Source organism: Babylonia areolata, chromosome 13 (genome assembly GCF_041734735.1).
Source record: "Babylonia areolata isolate BAREFJ2019XMU chromosome 13, ASM4173473v1, whole genome shotgun sequence".
In the NCBI taxonomy this organism is placed as follows: domain Eukaryota; kingdom Metazoa; phylum Mollusca; class Gastropoda; order Neogastropoda; family Buccinidae; genus Babylonia; species Babylonia areolata.
Genome location: NC_134888.1, coordinates 15,953,856 through 15,971,425, shown reverse-complemented (window position 1 = coordinate 15,971,425; position 17,570 = coordinate 15,953,856). Strand labels below are relative to the sequence as shown.

General features: G+C 37.7%; 2 protein-coding genes across 2 annotated transcripts; one reads left to right on the top strand and one right to left on the bottom strand.

Moving 5' to 3' along the window:
- Positions 1-1,948, bottom strand: LOC143289092 (selenocysteine lyase-like). The gene has a single exon (XM_076597940.1). The coding sequence runs from the start codon at positions 1,828-1,830 to the stop codon at positions 589-591; it is 1,242 nt and encodes a 413-aa protein (XP_076454055.1). The 5' UTR covers positions 1,831-1,948; the 3' UTR covers positions 1-588.
- Positions 1,894-6,359, top strand: LOC143289094 (mediator of RNA polymerase II transcription subunit 11-like). Its single transcript, XM_076597942.1, has 3 exons — positions 1,894-1,998; positions 3,317-3,457; positions 4,894-6,359. Exons 1-3 carry the CDS (start codon positions 1,896-1,898, stop codon positions 5,106-5,108), a joined length of 459 nt encoding a protein of 152 aa, XP_076454057.1. The 5' UTR covers positions 1,894-1,895; the 3' UTR covers positions 5,109-6,359.
- Positions 6,360-17,570: the final 11,211 nt, after the last annotated feature.

Here is a 17,570-nt window from a genome sequence, read left to right as displayed (position 1 = left end):
CCCCATTCATTAACAGTTAAGATGCTTGGAGGAACATTCAAGTTTGGATCAGTTTCATTCAAATGCCACAGAAACATTAACACATGTCTCTAATTTCTAAGCACTTTCTGTGACATTGAATTCTTGACATTAAAATATTTTTTATACTAACAATGACTTTTTTTTTCTCAAGTTTTCAAGCATATTGTGGACAAACATAAGATGTGTGTAGTATTATTTTCCCCCCAAACATTAAACCAACAAAACAATATACTTCATAATATACTGTGCAAAAAATTCTGATTACATAATAAATATAAAATCAAATATGTGTATGGACCCTGCATTTAATCAATGTGATGGCAATTTGTACATGGTTGACTTGATTTTCTTTATGAATTTAATAACAAATCCCCTATCCCCATTCCCACACAACAGATAGATTTTTTACCAATATTGTTTACAGATTATTTATTAACACTTTCCCAATTTTGTTTTGCAGTCCATAATCATAATGAAATCACACTCAGTAGTCTTTGTCCATGTCACTCAATTACATTTGCAATTTAACTTTTGATGATTATCAAATCTGGCCATATCACTTTCAAATCAAATTGAGGCGACAATTTCTTTTAAGTCCTTAACAACTACATCAATATCAGCCTTGGTTGTTTCTCGTCCAACAGAAAGACGCAAAGCATTCCAAGCCAGATGTTTTGGCACTCCCATGGCCAACAGAATGTGAGATGGTTGGTTCTGTGCGTGGCAAGCTGCACCCACACTTGCCTGTAAATATTTAGCCTTTGAGAGAATGATGTGCCCATAGAGCCCCTTCTTGGTGAAAGAAACGTTGCAAGTATTTGGGAGCCTTTCACTGCATGCAAACTTCCCATTAAAGCAGATTTGGTCACCAAATTCTTCTTGGAGTTGTGTTTCCAAGTAATCCCGAACCTCTCTCATGTTGGATTCAAATTCTTTAATGTTCTTGTGAACAAGTTCTGCTGCCGTTCCCAGACCTGCTATCATGGGTGTGTTTTCTGTCCCAGGACGAAAGTTTCTCTCTTGTCCACCCCCATAAAGCATGGGGTAAACTGGCACATCTTTGTTTGGGCCGTTGACATAGATGGCACCAATACGAGGTCCATAGAACTTATGTCCAACGATAGTGAGAAAGTCCACTCCTAGGTCTGATACATCCACAGGAATTTTTCCCAGGGCCTGGGCTGCATCTGTATGCAGTAACACACGCTGTCGATTTGACATTTTCTGCAATCGTTCCGAGATCTTTGCAACTGGCTGGATAACTCCGCTCTCGTTGTTGGCCAACATGATGCTTATCATGACTGTAGTTGGTCGAAGGGCGGATATGACATCCTCCACCTCCACACGCCCACTTTTTGGTGACACCTGTACGTATGTCACATCAGCTTTACCCTCTGCCTCGAAGTTTTTCAGAACACATTTGACGGAATCATGTTCAACATTTGTGGTGATAATATGCGGGACCGGTGGATCACCTGATTTACTGTGGCAACTGCTTCCCTTCTTTGTCTGTCTTTGTTCATAAAAATACTTGAGGGCCGTTTGAAGGATCCAGTTGTTGCCTTCTGTTCCACCCGATGTGAAAAAGATGTCAGCTGATTTGGCCCCGATCATGAAAGCCACGTTGCTCCGCGCCTCGGCAATGATTTTCTTTGCCTTCACGCCAGGTAGGTAGGAACTAGACGGGTTTCCCCATGCCTCTTTCATGGCTGTCATGACTGATTCCTGCACTTCTGGGGCTAGCGGTGTAGTCGCATTATAATCCAGATAAATCGCTTTAACTTCGGCGTTTTCAGATTCTTTTGCCATTTTCCTTCTCTCGGGTCTTGTGAGAGTAGTCTCCCTTGTTTACTCTTGCGTTTCAAAGTTGCAAGATGAATCGTTCAAGCAAGATGGCATCCCACAATCATCCCAAAGAACGCCTTCAAATGTTGGCGAAAATCGAAGGAAATATTGCATCAGCAATGCAGAGTGCAGGTAAGCTTGAATTGAATAGACTGTGGTAAATGAAATGTAGAGGCCAACATGAAAACAAATCAGACAAACTCAGATTAGCTTGTCAGTCTTCTCCCTTCATTCTATCCACCATTGTCTTGTGTTATCATGCGCTGTCACTGAAGACGATTTGATTTACACCAGTTTCGAAAAGGAGGGTGCAAAACACAAACTCGGTACTCCCCACACCCAATTTTGCCTTGACACATGTATGACCCAAATGTTACTAAAATGTACTGACTGCTTTGATGAAACCAGTAAACATTACATGAGTGAATGCTTCACCCGTTTGTGTGGGTGGGTGGGTGGTGCATGTGTACATGTGTGTGGTTGTGATTGTGTGTGTATGCATGTGGGTGCATGTGAATGTGCACATGTGTGTGTGTGTGTGTGAGAGAGAGAGAGAGAGGTATTGTTACATAGGTTGAACTTTTCAGAGAGTGAAATGGGTAAGGGGAGCGAGAGTGAACATGTAGTTGAAGAAAGAGGAGAATGTGACAGATATTCATCCTGATTGTATAAAGCTGTATATAAGTATGTGTGATACTTAAATATATATTATGCAAATACACAGATAGATCATAGATGATAGATGTTAATTATGGTAGCCAGTGGAGTGGTGGCCCTGTGGTATTGTGCACCTGGCTTGGAAGCAGTTATTCTTTGTTTTTTTAGTCCCCCATGTAGACCAGGATTTTTACTGCCTCCTGTTCTAGACCTTAAGTGGTGATCTGGGTATTAGTTTTTTGGATAGGACAATAAACTTAGGTTCCATGTGCAGCCTGCACTTTGCACATATAAAAGAGCTCATAACGTTCAAAGGATTGTCTCTGTAGAAAAAAAATAAACAAACACTTCGACAGTATGATTATCACATACATTTGCAGACAGAAAGAAAAAAGAAAGGTAGCACTGCTGTGTGTTGTTAGGTTCTTCCAGCTGAGAGCAGCCTGAATTTTACACAGAGAAATATGTTGTGACAAAAAACACAAAAACAAATAACAACAGCATTAAACTAGAACAGTGTACTGGGTTGAAAACATTTATTCTCAAATTTAACAATTAAAGTGGATGATGACTGAAAAAAAACAGCAAACTGCTACAGTAGTTAGTACATCTATCATAATCCAAGAGTCATATTGGTAGTGGTACATGTGTCTTGTGGTTGTCAGTCCTAAAACATTTTATCACTAATAAATAAATGATGTATGGTAATGGTGCACAAAACCTATTTTTTTCTTCTTTTTTTTTTTCTTTTTTAGTACTTGCATCCATGGTTGTGTTGTGTGGCATTGCTCAGGTCAAGCCCTGCAGGAGCTGTCGAAGGACAAGCCGGTGCTGAAACACACGGAGGGCCACACCTCCACCTTCATCAAGACCCTTCAGGAGGTGGAGAACGACTTGATGCAGCAGATCAACTACCTCATGCAGGTCACCACAGGTAAAGGTTTAGCAATGACCCATAGATTTTCATTACAGACTCTTCCTTTTTTCCCCCACTTTCCCCTCTTGCCACTTCTATCTTTTTACCTTTCTCCTAATTCCTTGCTTTCCATCTCATTCCTTATCTTTTAGTCTCACCCATAGACACAGACACTCACACACGCACACACACAGACACACACAAAGAGACACAGACACACACACACACACAAATATTTTCCAATGATAAAATACACTTACAGTACAGCCTACTACTGCTGACAATAGTAGTGATGATGATAATTGTGATGATAGTGGTAATATTATTGGGATTGTTATAGAGATGTTTTTTGTTGATGATAATGATGATGACAGTGATGATGTGCAAATGACTCGATGCCCCGTGTTTGTAAGGTGCTCAGAGTTTGGTCTCTGACCGAGGATAGGCCCTGTATAAGTGTCCATATCATCATATCATGATGGATGAATTACATAGTCAGTTTTGGTGGGTATCAAGTATACGTACAGTGCAAGTTGAGATCATAATAGTTTTTCATGCTAGCAGTCGTAACAATAGTAATGGTTATGATAATAGATATATGTGTATTTGACATGCTCTTAGAGCAAGTTTTTTTTAATGCTATTTGTATTCATATTTCTTTAACAAATGTAAGCAGTAATAATAATCATTTAGAGGTGCACAGTTCCTTGGACAATATTGCTCAGAGCAGAATCATTTGATTAGGTGCTTCTGCTACATGAATTTACTTATTACTATTATTGTTTAAAATGGTGCATCTTCCCATTCATACATGTACCGTGACATGTACATGCATACACATGTTTAGACCACTCGCATGCCAGCATAGAATAAATGTAATTGAAATGACATCAGTTTAATTAAAACTGCATGAGATTTTCATTACAGTTTACACACTCTTCCTTTTTTCCCACCACTTTCCCCTCTTGCCACTCTTGTCTTTGCCTTTCTATCTCTTCCTAATATCTTGCTTTCCATCTCTTTCCTCATCTTTTAGTCTCACCTATAGACACAAACAGTCACTCATGCGCATACACACACATAAACACACACACACACACACACACACACACACACACCCCAAGTATTTTCCAGTGATAGAATACACTCACAGTACAGCTTACATAACCTGTACCATATGTATACACTACAGCATCCACAACGTATAGAATTTATTAAATTAAAAACATACCCAGAGAAAACCAAAGCCACTTAGTGCACTAATTCATCACTAAGTGACAGTGCTGAGTGAGTGGATTCTTTCCCCCCTCTTCTCCCACACCCAGTCCCACCCGCACTCCCCTCCCCACAGCTGCCTGAAGGAGGTAAACCTGGCTGACATGCAAGATGAGACTCATTAGTTCAAATTGTATCAATAAAGATGTAATGTATTGCATCATTTGCACCTGTTGCAGCCCAGCCCCACGAAGGGTCATGCTACTCAGCCACCAAGGAACTGCAGATGGCCATGCACCGCAGTGAGCACGTCAAGAGTCGCCTCACAGAGCTGGAGAAGCTCAAGCAGGAGCACCTCCGACTCAAACAGCAGCCTGGTATGATACGGTCCTTCTCCATGCCAGAGCAGCAGCAGCAGCAACAGCAGCAGCAGCAGCAGCAGACGTCACGGTGACACAGCATAGTGCAATGGGAATGGGAACTGTGCAGACATGAGTGAACATGTGTGTGTGTGTGTGTGTGTGTGTGTGTGACGGCTTGTTGGCGATCGTTGCATGTGGTCATGTGCAACTCTTTTCCATCCCTTCTCCCCCATTCTCTCTCCCCTCTCTCCCTCTCCACCTCTCTCCTTCACGTCTCTCTCTCCTTCGTGCGTATGCACATGTATATCTGGGGATATGTGTGTGGCATGTCCTTTCTCCTGATCATTTTTTGAACTCTGAGCCGAGTTCAGAAATCTATCTAGTTAGGAGTCCGAGAGAAAGATTCCCCTGGGCTGTTGATGTCGAGCTTTGAGGAGAGACGGGTCACCGTTCCAGCATGTGTGCTGTTGGGTGCCGTCAGTCAAGTTGTGGGGCGTTTTCCTTGTCACCCCCTTCTTCAGTGTTGGTCTGTGTGGGTCTGTTTCGCCCTGGGCCAGTGGTGTGCCTATTTACCTGGTGACAGGTGAGGGAGTCATGTGTTTGTCTTCGTAATATTAATTTAGTGATGTGACTTGTGACTTTTGTTGATATCAAAGTGAAATGGGTATGGGCGCTTGTAAGGTTGGAGTTATGTTGTTTTTTTTTTATCGGAAATGTTTTAAATCCAGTATTCTTTTACTTCTAAATATTTGGGGGGAATTAGTAAATTTGTTTCCGTTTAGATGTGCTATTTTGCCATATATTCAGCTCGGATGATTGATTCAGATTTGTCTAATTGCAGTCTGTACATTTTCCGAAACATTTTATGTATGGAAATGCAGTATGGTTGTGATAACACTTCACTGGGTGTTTCTATTATTCGAACTAGCATGGTGGAAACTGAAATATTGTTATTGCCATTTGTGGTTAGTCGTAATGGACGCTTTGGGTTGTGTGTTGGTTTAACAATTTTTTTATTTGGGAAAGCGAAAATAAACGGTTCAAATACTTTTCATGGCGATAGTTTTTGTACACTGATGGCTTATGTAAAAGGTTATCAACTTGCTCTCTTGTTTAGTGTACTGTATATTGCTTAAGGAGGGGGGTGTACTCTTTTGTAACCTGTAAAAGGGGCATAGTCTTCAGAGACGTGGGAGTGGGTTGTTACAGATTTTCCTGGGAGTATCCCTGCCTTCCGTGCCTCTGCCTTTGACGGATGTCCAGGACACAACTCTGGAACGGCCCTCTTTCCATAGTGGACCATAGTGGAATTGTGCTTTGGTTAAACGGCGGGGGGGGGGGGGGGGGGGGGGTATTTAAGTGCTCTTATTTGTTATGCATACTCATTTTTTGCATGACCACAGTAAAAAGAAAACAAGCTGAACATTTTTTTGTGTCTTTTTGTTTGTGTTGTCGGGATGTTAACTAGTCTGGGAAGGGGTGGGGGTACATGGCCAACCCCTTTTGGGTTGTGACAGTGTGTGTGAGTGCATGCTCTTCAGATTCACTGGGAATTGGAATGAAGTGTTGCTAGAAAATCAGCACTTTTCTCTCCTGTTGCGTGAGTGAGTGTATGACTTGTAAGTGTGAGCATGCATGAGTGTGTGTGTGTGTGTATTTTTTTGGTATGTCCGTGTGCACATTTTGTACCTTTGCATCTGTGTACTTATGCTTATGCGTGTTCTTGCACTACTGATGCAGATGCACATATATATGCATGTGCACATTTATACCTGGCAGAAGAAGTATGTGCATGTGTGTACTCATGTGTGTTCATGCGCCACTGAGTGATTTGGATGCAAATATGTCCATCAGATGGGCTAAATAACTTGTTTTTTAAAAGTTGTCTGGTGGTAGATGTCATTTGGTTGGTTGGTTGTTGTTTTTTTGTTGTTCTTTTTTTTTTTTTTCGGTCTTCCCACCCCTCAACCACCACACGGAGTGCACACTGGAATCATAATGAGACAGCACGAAATATTCCTTTCAACACTCAACTCACAAGTACCCATGCTGCTAAGGTATGCAGGGATGGGGTAGGCCTTTTGTTTGATAGCTGTCTCTGTATACCGTTCAGATGTATGGTGTATGTATCGCTATGTTTCAGAATAACTAATGGTTCGGTTGGTAAATATTGATGTGTTGTTGCAACCTTTGTTGAACTGATTTCTGCATGCTAATCTCTTAAGAAATATTTTCATTTAACAACCATGACAAGGAGGATACTGAACTTATCTTTGTTGTACAATTGGTTGGAGTCTGTGTGCCAGTCAGACATAAAAGAGACTAAAATAAAACATGAATACTTAAATCAACATCAGAGAAAAAAGAATTACTGCAGACAGTAGCTCCTAAACATCTTAGCGATAATTATTGAAATTAGCAAAATTTAGAGATCAGTTGAGTACCATCTGTAAGTTTCATCTCACTGACTACAGGATATTTTGTAGACACCTCATGTTTTACAGATAAAATCTTTTACTTTTGTGGCTGTTTGTGCATGTGGACAAATGTAAATGATTTGATCATGAATGAAAACACAGAGTGCAGAAAATGAATAAAAGAAAAACAACAACAATTGTGAGGGTCTTTGTTTTGTTTTTTGGCTGAAAGGAAAATCCTCAGACGTGTGTGTGAATGTGTGCTCAACTGGGCACATATATATGTAAGTTACATATATACATTACATGTATGTATTGTATATGATGCTAGAACACACCATCATGAACAAGTTTTTTCCTCTTGTTTTTCTCTCCGAAATGATACAACTTAAAAGAGAGGAAAGCTGTCAAAGCCTATGGAGTCTATTCAAGTCAAATTGCCTTGATAGACATAATAAACTCCTTGTGGTAAAGCAGCAAAAGCTATGTCTTGATTTGACTTGTACGACATTTGAGACCCTCCAAAGGGAAATATGTGAAAGTAGTACCATTCTCTACACATAATGCTGCAGATGCTATGCTTGCACAAGAGTCTTTATTTTTACATGGACAAAAATCACAATTATTCAAGCAGTTGATTCAACATAACAACAACAACAACAACAACAAATCAAGACCTGCAACTTAGTCATGAGAGAAAACAAAACTGAAAGTGATTTCCGTTTTGTATCTCCATGTTCACACACTCACATACAAGCAAAACATTTCTTGAACAGGAGCTAAGAGTTTACAACAAAGTCAAATCTCACATGTAAATATTCAAAATAAGAAAAATGTGTAACCTGGACGTAACGCTTAAAAAAAAAAGGTATACGTCTTTTGATTATTCAAAATGAAAAATACTTGTCATAAAATTTGATACGTACAAAATCGTTTGAGCAAGAGTAAGGAAGAGAGAGATAAAGGCCTTTACATAGAGATAAAAAAGAAAGTACAGGAGAGGGTTCAACACAGAGTCCGACTTTTTTAGTGGTTTCTGAATATAAAACTAAAGACATACGGTCATACCTGAGTTCTGCAAGAGTGGGATAATTTTTCTCAGGTATGGAAACGAGCGGAATACACACAAATCCCAATGACTCCAAGACAGATGAATCTGACTGTCAAACAAGGAGCAAGCACACTAACTGCTGCTCTTCATGAGACAAAGGGTCAGAACCTCAGGCCATTAGTGTGAGTCGTCACCTTTCCACATTTTGTAAATAAAACCTGCAGATTTTTTAAAAGTTCTTCTGTATCTACCTTTACGCAAACTACTGGTTAAAAAAAAAAAGAAAAAAAAAGGTTTTCTTTCTTTTTCTTTCATCTCTGTTTACTGTGTGCAAGCTATTTCTTGATTAGTGCTTGGAAGTTTTTTTTGCTTTTTTCTGAGCCTGATGTTTACCTGTATGTATGCAAAATATTTAAACATCTTTACTTCTGTGCAAACTATTTATGAATAAGAGCTGGAAAGGCAGTGTTTTTTGTTGTTGTTTTTCTCCTTTTGTTCATAAACCACTTTAAAAAAAACAACTCCATCCAAGGTATTTTAAGAGCAGGGAATTTTTTTTTCCTGTTCCTCTGGCTCCTCTGACTGAACACAAACTCATGGGGAGCATTTCACCAAATGGCTTGAAGTGATGTCCATTTGTCTTACGAAGAGCGACAGTTATTGCATTTGCCACTTATTAAATGAATAATTCAATAAAGATAAACTGATGGGCAAAATGAAAGTAGTGAGACATAGTCAGGGCAAAGTATACCGTTTTATACACATCCACCCACAAATGTATTTCTAATTTTCAAGCATCTCTGAGCACAAAGCCTAAAAAAATTGTTTTGTGCTTCTCTGATATCAACAGTCACTGTTGGGACTCACACATTTGTATGTATGGTGGGTGTCATAGCTGAGTGGTTAAAGCACTGGACTTTCAGAGTTGATGGTTTGATCCTGGTATCAATGTCAGGGGAATTAATCAACAAAGGTTTTTCCTATCTGCCAGGACAACATTTGAGTGTAATACACAAGCAGCAAATCAAAAACAATGTATATTGAAGATTCTGTTATCCATGTCAGTGTTCTGTGGGTTGTGGAAACAAGAACATATGCAGCTGGCACATCCTGAAATCAGAGTATGGGTGCCTTCATGGTAGGGTAAAAAAAAATGTATAAAGCTTGCGTGTAGATGAGAGAACATGGATGTTGTAACTGGTGAATGCTGAACATTAAATACATTTATGGGATTATATTTTTCTTAACCCAACTATTGTCTTATTTTTGTGCTTTTAATAAGCTTCCTTGACAAGAGCTGACAAATTAATTTTGATGGCCCCTAAACCATTCCAGTTTCTTTTGCTGATGTCTGCAATTTTGCCACAGATGCATGCAAAACACATGCTCTCATCTGCACTTTCATATATACTGCTACAAAGGCAGGCAAGTTAAAATGCAAGGTACTGAAAGATAAAAAAACATTATGATCAAAATGTTTGCTGAGTACAGCATTCAGCTGTGGCAAGTGTCTATCACTCTTACACTGAGATAAAAATACAAAATTCTTTCTTTCTGCATCTGTGGGCTGCTGTTCCCAGGTTTACTCCAACAGATACAAGTTGGCCTTTAGGTGAATTACCTTTTCCCCCCCTTGCCGCTATTGCCAAGGCAGCTATATTCCTTTTTCTTGAGAATGTGCAAGCTGGTTTTGTTCATGTTTCCAAAACCAAAAACCCACCAAATACTAATATGGATTACAGGAAATATTTACATGCATATTTGATCTTCCCCATGTATATACATACGAATTGGATTGAAGCACTTGAAGGTCTGCTCATTTGTTGATCTGCAGGGGGGGAGGAGGGGGTGGGGGGGGGGGGGGGGGGGACCATCTATATTTACTCTTAACTCATCACATGCTGATACAGAGATTGAACTCAGGACCTCAGATCAAAATCCAAACGACTAAACATTAAGCTGTTGCACCCATCCAGAGATTCTTATAGTTTATACTTTAATGAATAACTGAACATCAGAGCTACAAACATAAACTCTACAGAAGAACATGCGAAACAACTACAGAGAAAAGCTACCAGACCTGCATCAAACAAACACAAGACATTGATTTAAAATAAAAAGTGCACATAAAGATAAAAGTCAGTGCTCAACACAAGTTTGTATACTAAGAATAAAAAAAATTGTAAACCAAAAATTTTAAAAAGCGATAACAGAAGTCAGAAACAAAGCAAAGCAAGACCTCAAACAAATATATATATATATATATATTTCAAATTAGTAAGGTCAATCTCTCTCACAGATCATTTGTAAACACCTAAAACCTGAATGTCTGCCAATTTAGCAGAAAGAGACTGAGCACTCAAACAGCTTACACACGACAGCAGCGGACAAAAAGACATAAACAGCAAAGGTAATTTTGAAGAGTAAACATAATTTCCTTCTGTCAAGCATCAAACGAGACAGACAGACAAGACAAACATCTAAACTTTGTCAAATATTCACAGAGATCAGGAAAAAAGAAAGGCTGACAAGAATGGAAAACAAGAGATACCCACATGTTCTCTCCAAAAGAGACAGAAAATATATCACAAAACAACATTAATCTATGCATATTCTGATTTCTAGTAAATCAACATTAGTTTATAAATGTAAGAAGAAGTATTCTAAAAAAATATTTGCTGGATCTCTGTTACATGAAAAAATACTGCATGTATTTTTTTTTTTTTTTTAAACAGAAGCGAATAAAAATACTGAGAAAATATCAGGAAAAAAATCAGTGTTCCTTAATACCGAAAAGTCTTGAGAATATTTGAAATTCTGACTATGGAAAACCATTTTGTGAGTCTGTCATTTAAACTGATGTAATCTGATGTTAAGTTCAGGTAATAACAGGAAATGTTATATATATATATATAATTTTTTTTTCCAGGACTGGCAACTACACTCTCTTAGGTATGCTGGTGACAGACATAACCATAGGCTACATAACCATAGGCTAAGTGTCAGTTTCAGTAATTGATGCTCTTGAGCCATTCAACCAACATGTTTTTTGTTTTTTCTTTAATACTCAGGAACATTTGTTGTTGCTATGTGGTACAATGAAGAAAATAAAGCTCCATGTTTTTTGGGAAAAAAAAGTTCAGTTATTAATTTCCAAGATTTACATGAGAATTCTCAATAATCTACATGTTCACCACCTTGTATAAAAGGTAAAGATAAACGGTATTGAGGAATAGATTATGAGCATTCCTTCACTCATCCACAAATATTTTTGTGAGATGATTTTTTTAAATATTTAGCATCATTACAGGATCATGTATCAAGCCTTTTTGGAGATAACATACTGATTGGATATCTGTTATTCTTTGATTTAAAAAAAAAGTACAATAATGAAATTATTAAAGACATAAAAAATGTTTAGTTTAAAAACAATCAGACATAAAATGTGGTCTATATATCAAATGATTTTGATTTTCTTAAACCACTGAACTGACAACATATTAATATTTCAAGTAAATCAACACATGCACACACACACAGACACACAGATAAACAGACACACACACAAAATCTGATTCCATCAGCCTGCCAAAACTGGCATAGCGTCAAAACTTTTGTCACACACAGTGTAAGATAATATACTAAATGATAAACAAAATAATGAGCACTAGCTGCTGCACTGAGATGTAAGTCCCGCTCATTACAAAGGTGCAGTAGTTACTGCATATGAATTCTAAAGCAGATGTACTCTTAAGAATTTTAAAGATTATCTGTGACATTTCCTACTTTTTTATGTATGTGACACAGCATGTGAAAACCTAGATAAAGTCAGAACTTATCATTTTTGACATTTGTTTATTTTCAGACAGTTAAAAAATCACAGATTAACAAAACAAAATAAAAACAAACAACAAAACTGATCTATCTATGATAGGTATTTTTCCTGTATTTTTTTCAGAGTCGGTGTTCCCAAAAAAAAACCAAAAGAGAATTCAGCTCACGAAAAAAACCCATACATTTGCCTGCTCGTAACTTTAGTAGAAGAATTATCTTGAACACATATATCTAGTGTTAAAAGATTCAGAATTAAGTAAACCATAAATTTCTACATGAACAAAACACAGGAAAAGTCATATTTTCTGTCTGTCCTAAAACAATGTCAAGAATGGTGAGTGGAGGACTGACACCCTGCCACGAGAGAGCAGAGTCAACAGTGACAGTAAATGAATTAAACAACAACAAACCAAAAAATACTGGTGCTCCTTGAAGCTATTTCAACATGTATACATGCCATGATGTAACATTTGGTATCTTGTTTATCTTGTTCTTTATTATTTGTTATTGTTCTTCATCTTATTATTACTATTGTAAGTATTATCATATTGAAAAATAACCCTTGTATCTCAACAAATTAATGATTTTTTCTTCTTTTTTTTCCCGATGATCATTGATGGACCAAATGTTTTGCTATGTGAATGTTGAATCACACTGATGTCGTGAAAAGTCAAAATATAACCTTGTGTACAAGGGGAAAAAAAAACAAAAAACAAAAAAAAAAACTAGAAGGGGGTGGAAAAGATGGTGGGGGAGGGTGGTCTTTTGCTGTTAAAGTTGTGTGCAATTTGGTAAACTAACTAAAGAGAAAAAAAAAAAAAAAAAAAAAAATCAGAATTAAGTAAACAATAAATTTCTATATGAACAAAACCCAGGAAAAGTCATATTTTCTGTCTGTCCTAAAACAACGTCAAGAATGGTGAGTGGAGGAGTGACACCATGCCACAAGACAGCAGAGTCAACAGTGACAGTAAATGTTGACATGGGAGGACGGGCGCCATAGCCGAATGGTTAAAGCGTTGGACTTTCGATCTGAGGGTCTCGGGTTCGAATCACGGTGACGGCGCCTGGTGGGTAAAGGGTGGAGAATTTTACGATCTCCCAGGTCAACATATGTGCAGACCTGCCAGTGCCTGAACCCCCTTCGTGTGTATGCGCAAGCATAAGATCAAATACGCACATTAAAGATCCTGTAATCCATGTCAGCGTTCGGTGGGTTATGGAAACAAGAATATACCCAGCATGCACACCCCCGAAAACGGAGTATGGCTGCCTACATGGCGGGGTAAAAAAACGGTCATACACGTAAAAGCCCACTCGTGTATATACGAGTGAACGTGGGAGTTGAAGCCCACGAACACAGAAGAAGAAGAAGAAGTTTACATGGGAGACAAAGGCCGCATTTGTGTTTGAACAAAAAATATTTCCCGTAATGCTGATGAATCGTTTGAACTTCGGCTTAAGATCGCAGATCAAAATAACTTTTACTAACTGCAGTCATTAAGTGTACTGCCACATCATTGCCTGACGTAATTTCTGAAAAGGCTGGACTCAAATGCATTGAACATGGCTATTTAAGTGACGAATGTGTGCAGAAGTACCAACAGGGCATGTATCTGAAATCACTGAAATACTACAGTTTCAGCCAGTTTTATGCTAAAGTATTTATTGACAGCGAAGTTAAGACTTCAAAGATGCCAAATTTGTAAAAATCTTTATTTTCATTATTTTGACCCGAATGCAGTGTTTTTGTGCATAGTTAAGAATAGCTGGCTGCGACCTCAGCTGAGTTTTTGCATGCTGCGTCAAATATATGCTTTTTCCAACTTTCCGTATTTATTCATTCAGTATTTCTTTTTTCCTTCATTTTAAAACACCAGACACATTATACAACACATAATTATATGCTTGTATATCAAGGTGTCATTAAATTATGCATTGAAAAATAATAAATATGTACTAGTAACACACACACACACACATAACAAAAGAGATGAAAGGAACGAGAACAATGTGTGGTTTTGCTTGCTCATAAAACACAGTAAAAGCAACAACAACAACAAAAAGGTTTTGTCAGAAAAGCATGCATTGTTCTTGGCAAACAATCAACAAATCTTAAAACTGAGCAGCAAAAAATCACGTAAGTATATCAGCCCAAACACATGCAGTGCCACAACAATTTAGAAAAACAAAACAAAACTTGGAAAATATTCATTTTCATCAAAAGCACAGCGTAAAGTAGCAGTCAAAAGAAGACACACACACAAACACTTCAGTAGTTACAAATTTATATCTATACATATAAGGTTGGCCAATATAATCACTATCCAATCTGTTATTAAAAAAAAAATTAAAAAAAGAAAAGAAAAGAAAAAAAAAGAAAGAAATTAAACACAACAACAAATAAATCAACTGAACATTTTTTCTATGTATGCGTGATTTAGTCTTCACAGGACACACCAACTTCAAGATAAAAAAAAAAAAAAATTCTTTCAACAATTAAAACAAAATTCTTTCAACAAATTAAAAAAAAATCTTTCAACAATTACTTACTACTGTAAACCTGTAACTGACAACCAGCACGAATACACCAACTTCAAGATAAAAAAACACACACCAAAAAACAAACTAGCAACAATTACTTACTACTCCAAAACTGTAACTGACAACAAGCACTAACACACAAACTTCAAGATTAAAAAAAAAAAAAAAAAAAAAATCTTGCAATAATTACTTCCTACTGTAAACCTGTAACTGACAAACAACACTAACATAGCAATTTCCAGATATAAAAAATCTGGCTACAATTAATTTACTACTGTAATCCTTAACAGGCAACTACAAAGATTTAAAGTTTTTTTTTATTTTTATTAATGTTGTTTTTTAAAATCCCATTTACACTTAGAAGCTGGCAAGGATGCACAACAGAAGTAAGAAAAGCAACAGAAAAATGAATTACAGTCCTAAAGAAATGATTACGATATTTGTCACAAGCTGTAGCAGTATATAAAGTAACAGAAAAAATAAGGAGCAGAAATAAGTTTGACGATTCACATCATTCTGGTGTATGTACATTCAGCACGCAGAGTTGCTGTAGCTGCTGCAGCTTACTGGACTTCTAAAGGTTAAAAATATTACCTACAATTTGTCGTACTTTGTTTCACTGACAAAATCTTAGGAAACAAAAACATTTAACTCTCTCCATACGAACGGCGAAAGAGACGGCGTTAACAGCGTTTCACCCCAATTACCATCATCAAAATATTGCAAGCGGAAGGCTCTCATACTGAAGATGTAAATGTTGACAAAGAAAACCACAATTCTGATGACGGAAGCTAAAGGTTGGGTCATTCAGACACCCACTGGACATCTGAGGGGTCTGTGTTGAGGAGAAGAGAGGACTGGCCGTACTGACTGAGTTAACACAGAAGAAAACCCATCAAAGTCATCGCCATTGGACATTCAGCTTAAAAGTTTCTCTCCTATCAGAGCACAAACACTTCAAACAGCAATCTCAAAACCAATAAAACATAACACAAACATCTCAAAATCAAGAGTAAATGTACAAACAGTTGTAAAGCAAGTTTGGCTGAGAATAACAGTCTAAGTATAATAATTTCTTTTTCATGGACTTTTGAACTGATGGATTTGGAGAAACTAGTCTTTACTGTTCTCAATCACTTTGGGATTTGATACTTCTTTGAGCTTGCATGGTATTGGTAGAAATTCAGTGAACATAAAAAAAGAACACTGTTGCTACTACAACCATTACAAGTGGAAGCACAAATAATTATATTTTTTATTCTGCCAATACAGATGAGCCACTTTTTTTTTGGATAGAACCTCAGAATATTTTTGTTTGTCACAAGCTCCATTCTTTTATTTCCTCAGGTGAAATGCACATTTTTTTTTTTTTAAATGACTGACGAAGAAGGATGGCAATGAGACAGATCTATTCTGGATTAGGACCATAGCGTTGGTCAGGAACCCTAAGCAACACTCTCAAAGATGCGTCTATGAAGTGGTTAACCCTTGATCATGTTGGCTGGTGGACTGGAGATAATGTGTGTGAAGTAAGAGAGTGTCCACAGGTTCAGGTCTCATGTGCAGACCAGGATTTTTACTACCCCCCTCCACTGGACCTTGATCCTTTGTGCAGCATGCATTTAGCGCACATACATGGAATCCATGGCAAAAAAAAAAAGAAAAAAGGGTATTCCCTGAAAAAAAAAGTAGGAAAATCCACTTTGATAGAAAAAAAAGTATACTTGCAGACAGAAAAAAGAAAGAAAAAAAAGGTGTCACTACACTGTGTGGTTTAACGCCCCACCCCAGGGAGAGCAACCCAAATTTGACTCTGCTGAAATCTGCTGTGACAAACAGTAATATAATAAAATATGAATCCTATGTGAGCCATCGCCCACTCAACTGTGGACAGAAGCCTTTCATGAATGTAAAGTGTAACTTGAATCTGGGTCCCTGCTTTGCTCTTTCATTGCCATTGGTGACTTTTGTTGACTTCGAGGGATCATGTTAAAAGGACCATTTTTCATGCTGTAACAAAGCCTGACCGCTACAGCAAACTTAAGCTGCACAATAGAATGGTGACAAACCTTCGTCCCCTGACAGAATTTGAAGTGAATAAGTCCACTGTGTTGTTTCAACATGAACTGAATCATGTGACTGAAAGCGTTGAGTCTAAAATATTTGGTGATGGGGAGCGTTTTTCACACAGAAACTTGGCAAAGAAAGAGTTAAACACACTGTCTACAAGGCCGCCACTCAATGGCGTAATTGAGGGTAGTTCAACTTTGGCTATGAGCCAGTCAGGGCAAAATAAAACAAAAAACAACAAAACACCCCAAACAACAATAACAACAACCCCACCCCCACCCCTACACACACACACTGAATGCATTAATTGTGATCAAACCAATACCATCCTTGTTCAGTGATTGTCCATGGTCTGGATGGTCCTTTTTTTTTTCTTTTTTTTCTGTCTGCAAGTGTGTTTGCTTTTCTATCAAAGTGACCCTCTGTGGTTTGTGTGTGTGTGTGTGTGTGTGTGTGTGTGTGTGTGTGTGTGTGTGTGTGTGTGTGTGTGTGTTTTGTTTTGTTTTTTGTTTGTTTGTTGGTTTTTTTTTTGCTTTGAAAATGTTAAACAGTAAACAAGGACTGTAATTTGGACAGCAAATTATCTAAATTCTAGAGCACCTTGAAATGAGGCACGGAAACTTAAAGCCAGTGCTGAA